The 7,860-nt window shown below is 55.8% G+C and overlaps 1 protein-coding gene across 1 annotated transcript in view; it reads right to left on the minus strand.

Moving 5' to 3' along the window:
* LOC104491634 (dual oxidase 2-like) overlaps positions 1-7,860 on the minus strand; it is a gene marked incomplete at both ends in the record, with an annotated part of 19,357 nt that overhangs the window by 3,669 nt on the left and 7,828 nt on the right. Inside the window, 13 exon segments of the mRNA XM_010134084.1 lie at positions 18-196; positions 1,075-1,112; positions 1,559-1,671; positions 1,918-2,114; positions 2,341-2,434; positions 3,085-3,310; positions 3,697-3,882; positions 4,123-4,325; positions 4,916-5,029; positions 5,304-5,441; positions 6,865-6,983; positions 7,171-7,337; positions 7,756-7,815. Of these exon segments, the coding sequence (XP_010132386.1) occupies positions 18-196; positions 1,075-1,112; positions 1,559-1,671; positions 1,918-2,114; positions 2,341-2,434; positions 3,085-3,310; positions 3,697-3,882; positions 4,123-4,325; positions 4,916-5,029; positions 5,304-5,441; positions 6,865-6,983; positions 7,171-7,337; positions 7,756-7,815 (1,834 nt within the window).

Consider the following 7,860-nt stretch of genomic DNA (forward strand, 5'->3'; position numbering starts at 1 on the left):
GCGGGGTCGGCACTCACAATAGGCGCGCTCCGCGAAGACCCCGGCGGTGATGGCAGAGAAGAGGACCACACAGACGATATGGCGCCGGTAATTCTCAACGAAGCGCTTGAACTCCTGGATCTTCTGCTGGACTTTGTTCCGCTCGTACTTCTTGCGTTGCGCCTCGGTGTACAAGTGCAGCTGGTACTGGTTCACCCTGGCGAACACAGGAGGGTGGTGTCATTTCGAGGTTTAGCTGGCACGGTATGGCTGGGGTCCACGCCGCCCAGGTTTGGGTCGTCCTCCCCCACAGCACAGTGACCCCCTCTGCCCACCGGTGCCACCAGTGACCTGCAGAGCACAGTGTCGGTGGGTGAGCTCAGGGTGTCCCGCGGGCTACACGCTTATTGGGAGCACGTGCAGATAGTGACTCATAAACGGAACTGAAGACAAGAACTGTAGAAGACAATTCTCAGAGTAACATTCAGCCCTCCACCTGACCCTGGAGTAGGAGAAGGGCCCTGGAGGTATGAAGGCAAATCAGGATATTCTGGCCATGAATAACAACCATGTAACTGCTTCCTTGTAGGAACATTTCCTGCTGCCACAGCAGCGAGGACCAGAGTCTTCTCCTGCAGCTCTCGCAGGCGGCCCACGGGCGAGCCAGCAGCATCCCCAGCGGCAGAGGAGCACAGGCAGTGCACAGGCAATGCCCCTCTCCGCAGGCAAGACTTACCACGCTGAAAACTGCTGTCCCGCGCTCTGGCGTTGGCCTCCTTTTTTTTTTTCCTTTTTTTGTGATGAAGGCACATTGCCCAGACCCAGCTACATCACTCTCCCCACCAGGACAGGGGCCTTCCAGCAGCTCCTGGGCCAGTGAGAGGCTGTGACGTGCCTGCCTGGGCTGGGGCCTCTCCTGCAGGGATGGTCTTGCATCCCTTCCCTGTGTTGCACCCGTGCCGTGGGGGTGCTGGCTCCCTGCAGCAGTGTCCTTTGGCCGGAGGGCTGCCCAGTGGGACACGGAGGTGTGGGGGACAGCCAGCGGGGTGAATCTGAACCCAAGAAACGTGCCCCGCAAGGAGAGGGCAAACTCACTTTCTGCCTGGTCTCCTCCTCAGCTCCTGCCCTTCTCGCTCCACGTAGTGGCTCACGGTGTCCGGGTTTGGGTCGCTCTCCTCCTCTGAGATGGTTCTGTAGAAATGGAGCTACGTCTAGCCCAAGGCTCTGCTTGCAGGAAGGGCTTGCCCTTCCCGGGCCATTTTGGAAAAAAATGGATAATTTTTGCCATTTCTCCACTTTCCAGCTCAGACTCAGCTGAGAAGGCGTCCTGCTCCTTGCTGCAAGCCTGCTTGCGCTGACTTTAATTGCATGATACACGGGCTGGATTCACTCCAAGATACCCCCCCACCCCAAAATGCTTGGTGGGACTCCCGTCCCCTCATAGTGGATGAAGTGAGGACTCTGCAGGAGGCAGTTCCTCTCTGCCCAGCCCTGGGTGTGTGAACGCCTGGTGGGGGCACTTGTTGGAGGGGCTGAGGTGAAGGATGGATGTGCATGAGGGCAGAAAGAGAAGAAAAACAGAAGCAGCAGCAGCAGCAGCGAGACTGAGGAGGAGAGCTTACCCTTTCGGCTCTTTCTTTTCTATGAAGGAGACGCGGTTGTACAGGTTTTGCTTGAGCATCTCAGGGACACCTTTGAGGAGCCAAAAGGACAATCAGTCGTTCAGAGCGTGCAAGATGTGGTGGATGAGGTTTAGGCATCTCCCCTGGGCAGGGGTGCTGTGGGGAGAGGCTCTGTGCTGACCCAAAGGTGTCGCACATGGAGCGGCAGCTGATGCCCCATTACTGCAGTGGGGTTGGAGAGACTGATGGGCCAAGGTGTGGGAGATACATACTGGATGCTGCCCCTTGCCTCCAGCCCTGCAGGACCAGGGATAACCCAGTGCTCCTGCCCGCTGACCTTTGATGCAGAGCTGGGTGAGACGAAGCTCCCTGTCATGGTCCCGCAGCATGTAGTGGAAATCCTCCCACGTCAGCTCATCCCTGTCCTGAAACCCTGAGGCCTGAAACATGGACTCAGTCGCCTGCTCTGCCTGGTCTCTTGACAGGCAGTTGTTGGAGATCTCAATGAAGGATCTGGAGCAAGAAGGGAAACAGGAACTTCAGAGAATCACAGCTTGAGTCCTTCACATAACAGAGGGCAGAGCCCAAGACCAGTTTCATGGGCTCTTGGCTGCAAGTGTTGAGCCCATGGGGTCTCACGTAGCATCCTTGGGGAGTAAAGCACAGAAACTGGGAGCTGCTTTTGAAGACATCTGTGTTTACAGACATTTTGAGAACATCTAGAGAGAGGAGGAAGTACCTGAGCATCCTCAGAAACTCCTCCTTGGAGAGGAACCCATTCTCATCAATGTCATACATCCTGAACATCACCTTGGACTTCTCCTCTGGGGACCCTGGTGGGGAGGGAGAGAGGCGAAGCAAGGACTAGATTCATTCCACAAAGATGCTTTCAAGCATTGTCTTTGAGAGCCTGGACCTACAGCAGTGAATCCTGACCCAGCTCTGAAAAGAGTGAAAGCCCACTGCTGGTCACAGCGTGAACAGCGATTGACTGTGAATCGTGTGGTGAAGAATTGGGTGGGTCCATCCTCTTTCTGTCCATTATTCTGCAAACTCAAAATGCGCTTTTGCATGGTAATGGTTTTTCTGGGAGATGCTTTGATGGCACCTGGCATTCACCGCCTCCATCTGTGAACCCACCTTCCCAGTGGGCATTTAGGGAGGATCAGATTTGATACCAGATACAGTTATTGTCATCTCTCGGGGACAGGGTGCATGGTCTGTTCAGGAGACAGGGCAGAATTGTCTACGGTGGCAGAAGACACCTCCTCTCATGAGCTGTCTTTCAGAAAACATACCTGCGTTGTCCCTGCCCATAACTCAAGCTGAAGCTGTCCTCAGTGAAGGGAATTTTAATCTGTAAGAGTGTCTACACATTGACCTGCTGGATGGATCTTGTCCTTCGCTCTGCGGGCGGCATGGCCAGAGGCTAGAAACAGGACTGAGCCCAACAGATGAAGCCACTACCAGCTCCAGCTCCCACCTTTCATGAAGACCACCAAGATGTCCAGGAATTCCCGGAAGGAGATGTAGCCGTTGCCATCTTTGTCGGCCAGGGAGAACATGGAGTCCACAAACATGGAGTTGGCTTTGAGCCCCAGGGCCTCGGCAAACTCTGCCCTGCTCAGCTCGCACGTTAGAGACTCCTTCGCCTTCTGTGACGATTCAAAGCCGAGCTCTCCAGCGTTGGACTCGTCGATTTCCAGCACCTGCAGGTTGTGTCCCACAGAAGAAGTCCCATGAGTGCTGACAGAGCACAAGGCTGGTTTTTGCTTCCCTGACCTATTGCACAGAGACCAGTGGCTCCCCTGGCACAAAACTCACGGCAGATACCACGGGGAAACGCCATGTCTCTCCTACCCAGTGTGACTTCCACTCTAAACACTACTGGCTGTTATGGAGACCTCAGTCACATCAGCCACAAGCGTCTCCCCAGCTTGAGACACTTGTACCACCACAGCCGATATTCTTTTGTCTTCTTCAAGGGAAAATGTCCCTTGGTCTTGAAAGGATTGGCAGCGCCCCTGAGCAACAGCAGCCATGTTCATTGCTTAACCAGTAGAGAGATACCTTCCTCTGCCGTGCCTCAACATACCTGAGCGAAGAGGTGCCTGAAGAAAGTCTCCAGAATCTGTTTTCTCTGCTTCTGAGTGACTGCCCGTTTCATCAGGCTCTGCTCTTTCATCTCAGACATATGCAGATCAAGGCCGCTCCCCTCCAAGCGGCCTTGGAGCTTCGCAATGAAGTTGCTCCTCTCTGCCTCCCCGCTGAAAAGCAGCACCTGCAGAAGACCCCACCAAACGGCTGTGAGCAGCAGAGGCTCGGTCAGGATGTGAGTGTTGCTGCTCTTCACCACAGTGGTCGCTCCATGGTATGAGCTGGACTTGGTGGTCCTCAGGAGGCCACAGCCACCCTGTGAGACCTGTGCAGTTGCCAGTGCCGAGGACTGAGTGGTGCAGGGTGTATGTGATCAGCAGCAGATGATTGTGACGTGTCCAGGGGAAGCTATCATGGTACTCACCAGGTCATACTCCTTGGGGCTCTTGAGGAGCAAAGCTTTGCTCCCCTTGTTGCTGGAGAGGATGACCTCCACCCTTTGGTGGTCTTTCAAGTTGATGCTCCGGAGCACAGCCCCTCTCCCGTCCAGCACTTTGAGCACTTTGTCAGCTTGGAGCTGAATGTAGACAGGAGAGCTGTCTGTCTTGGGACCGTGCCACTCCATGGCTGATGGGAGAGAGCACAGGACTCAGTTGGAAAGGCGCACTGGGGCTCCTATTCTCCCCAGCACCTCCTTCACTGAGGTGCAATCTGGGAGTGATTTCATGACCAGACACACATTAAGAGAGAAATTATGGTCTCCTAACTGCAGAGCTCAAGTGCACGGACACAGGAGGGGCACAGCAGGGAGGCAGGATTTTTCAAGTGTCCAGAGCAAGGAGATACAAGCCCTGTCCTGGAGCTGCAATTGCTCTACATAAGTTTCCTTCAGGTAAGGTGTGATCTGGAGGGCGTTGGAATGAGAGGGTCATAGGATGACTCAAGTTGGAAGGGTCTCTCGCCCAACCTCCTTGTCCAAAGTAGGAACAGCTACAGGCTCAGGCTAGTCTGCTCAAGGGTCTTGGATAGGAGAGAGACTGCACGAACTCTCTGGGCTACCTGCTCCCCTGATCAAGTGTCCTCCTGAGGAAACAGCTTCTGCTCACATCCAGTCCAGATGTAAGCTCCAAGCGCAGCCCTGCCTCTGTACGTGCCCTGACGTCAGCAGCTGAAGCTGCATGCCGGAAGCCATGGCAGGACTGACAGTGCCTCCTCACCGTATATCACCTCGCCAGTCACCTCCCTCCGCACACTGGGGCCCTGCTTCTTCTGCAGCTTCTTGAAATCTCTCTTGCGGAGAACAGCAACGATCCAGGCCACGAACAGAGTCACTGGGGAGACACACATGGGAGAAGGAGGCTTGAGATTCGACACAGCTCCTTCCCACTTTGGCAGCATCATCTGTGCGACTGGGGCAGACGGGGGGCTATTTCTTCAGCCCCAGTTCAATGCTGAAAGCCCAGCTCCCTCCTGGTGCCCGAGGACCCAGTCGCCTCAAGAACCTCAGGAGTGACCACGACTCAGCACTCCTGCTGGGAGGTGCTCGATGCATGGGCACTCAGCCCCTTTCTCCAGTAGAAGAGGTAAAGAAAAGGAGTGGCAAACCTAAAGGCAGACAGCAGAGGACAACGATGATGATCCCAAAGCCGGCGCCGCTGCCTTCAAAGTAGTCCAGCACCATCATGGGCGTGCAGTTGGCCAGATGTTGAGCTGTCAGCTGCCAGGGCTGGGGGCACGGGTCCCCTGTGTGGGGGGACACAGGCTGTGAGTGTCCTGGACCTTTTACCATCTCCCCTCCATTGTCTCCAGGAACTGCTGCGTTAAGATGTTGGCGGGCTTCATTGTGAAGCTGGGGTGCTCAGGCTGAATTCCAGATCTTAGGGGACAACCTTTGTTTGTGGGTGGAACCTTTGCCTGCCACAGCAAACCAAGTGCAGAACTGGACTCAAGCGCTTTGGGAGTTCAGCACCTTCACCTCTCCAGATGGGATGGGATGGGATGGGATGGGATGGATACACCTCAGAAAAATTCTTGGTGGTTGGTTAGTCAATGAGAATCAACAAATTCACTGGAGCTACAGTAGCACACAAGCAAATAAGGGAAGGGAAGGGAAGGGAAGGGAAGGAGCAAGACACAACCTGGGCCACATCAAATTTGGGCTCAGGGCCTCTGCTTGTCTGGATGCTCCAACCCAGAGAGTGCTCCTGGTGCAATTGCACGGAGTGTATGCCAAGGCACCCAAAATAGCTTGCAAGGGCTGGAACGTGTGCCAGATAGATAAATGCTTTCGGTAAATGATAAGAGTGTGGCAAGAACCCAAGGAGGAAAGTCATACTGCTGTGTTTGACCACGCCTCACCCTGAGCATGGCAGCAGGACTCTTTCTGGACCTTGGCTGGCTTGGCTTGTTTCAAGACAGCACAGGAGGGTACCAGGGTGAGGGGTGCACATCAGCACAGGTCTAGGCTGCTCCTGGCCTGCTGGGAACCCAACGTGTGCTGGACGCAGGCCTTGAGCTCTCTGCAGGCTGGAAGCCAGCTGGCACAGTTCATGCTGCTGTTGCAAGCACACCTGCAGCAAAGGCTGGCCAACCCTTCCAGCAGTGCTGGCTAACCGACAACCCCGTCAGGCAGCGAGCCGGGCAGGAGCGGGCATTGCTGTGTGGCACCCAGGGCATGCTCAGGGGTGATGCGATTAAAGGGAAAAGTCTTTACGGTCCGCAAAGCTTAACCCATCTGCAAACCTCATCACATTTTGGGCCACGCATCGGTTTAACCAGCAGCCCCGCGTGTGCTGGTGAATAACAAGCTAGAGGACATGCCAGTGAGGAGCGTGACAGTGAGGGGGAGTCAGAGGCTGAGTTTGAACCCCAGCACGACCTTCCAGGGTATCAATGGTATTTTTGTACTCAGAGGTCCTCCCAGGACTCGTGCAATGCGTGTGTCTGGACCTCAGCCCACTTTCAGCACCGGCACTGCCTTGCTCACGAGACCCCTGGCATTTTGCACACATTTTGCTGGCTTAGGGGCATGGCGGGTGTCAGGCTTGAGGAACAGCCAGCCCGGTGCTTTCCCTGTGTCACTGAGTCACCGAGGTGATCGTGCTGTCCTCCACCACTCGCTGGTGCCACTCGCTCCCTGTGCCCTGCCGTTGCACGGAGCCCTCACCCTCGCTCCAGACAAACACGTGGGGCTGGAGGTCTGTGGGGTCTGTGTAGGTGACAGCAGCCAGGACATCGTGGAAGGTGGTGTTACGGATCTTCCTGGTTTCGTTTGCCGTGAACAGCCTGGGGAAAAAGATGTGGAGCCAAGTGGTGGCCCCAGGTGCCACTGGCTGGCAGCAGGAGGGACTTGCTCCTTGCACCATTTCAGGAACAGGGGAAGCTGGAGGATTTTCTTTCCTCCTGCCCCAGTTTCTGTGTGTTACTGGGCTTGCAGAGCAAGCAGCCTGCCCGAAGGGCAAGAGGCACTTACCCATTCTTGGTGTTTTCAAACCAAAACCTGTCGCCATCACGCAGGCGCACAAACTGGTCCAGGATGATGGCACTGAAGAGGGAGCCATTAGCCTCCAGCATGCCTCCAGGGATCAGCTCCAGCCCAGCCGTGTTGTTGGCATACAGGGCAGCGACGTTCCCCAGGACCTGGCCAGAAGCGCCCACCGCACACATGTGAGCGGGGGGAATTCTGCCAGGGCAACAGATTGACCTGGCAAACCTCAGGAGGAGCGTGGAACGTGTGTTTCCCTGGCATCACACGTCTGCGGGCTGGGAGGGTGCTCATCCCCACACAGCCTTGAGCTCCTGGCTTGGACTTGAGCAACTAAGCATCGCTCCCAGAGCACCTCGGCTCCCAGAGGAGCAGAGCACCCAGCAGCACCAGGGCAGGGTGCATTTATTTGTAACTGCACAGTTACCCCAACGCAACAGCCCCACGGGCATGAAAACAAGCCAGGGCAGGATGCGCACTGATGTGCCTCTTCCTACGGTCTTGGAGAAGACAGTTACTGCCCAACATCCTTTGACCCACACACTTCCTGTGCCCAGAGCTGTTTCCTGTTACCTGCTGCTCCAGGTGCGGGGCAAGGTCTGACCAGTTCTGGAGGGGCTGCAACCCAAATCGCTCCCGGGCTTGGTTATAGGTGGGGCGGGCCAGGGACGGCCCGGC

Source organism: Buceros rhinoceros, unplaced genomic scaffold (genome assembly GCF_000710305.1).
Source record: "Buceros rhinoceros silvestris isolate BGI_N320 unplaced genomic scaffold, ASM71030v1 scaffold9024, whole genome shotgun sequence".
Lineage (NCBI taxonomy): Eukaryota > Metazoa > Chordata > Aves > Bucerotiformes > Bucerotidae > Buceros > Buceros rhinoceros.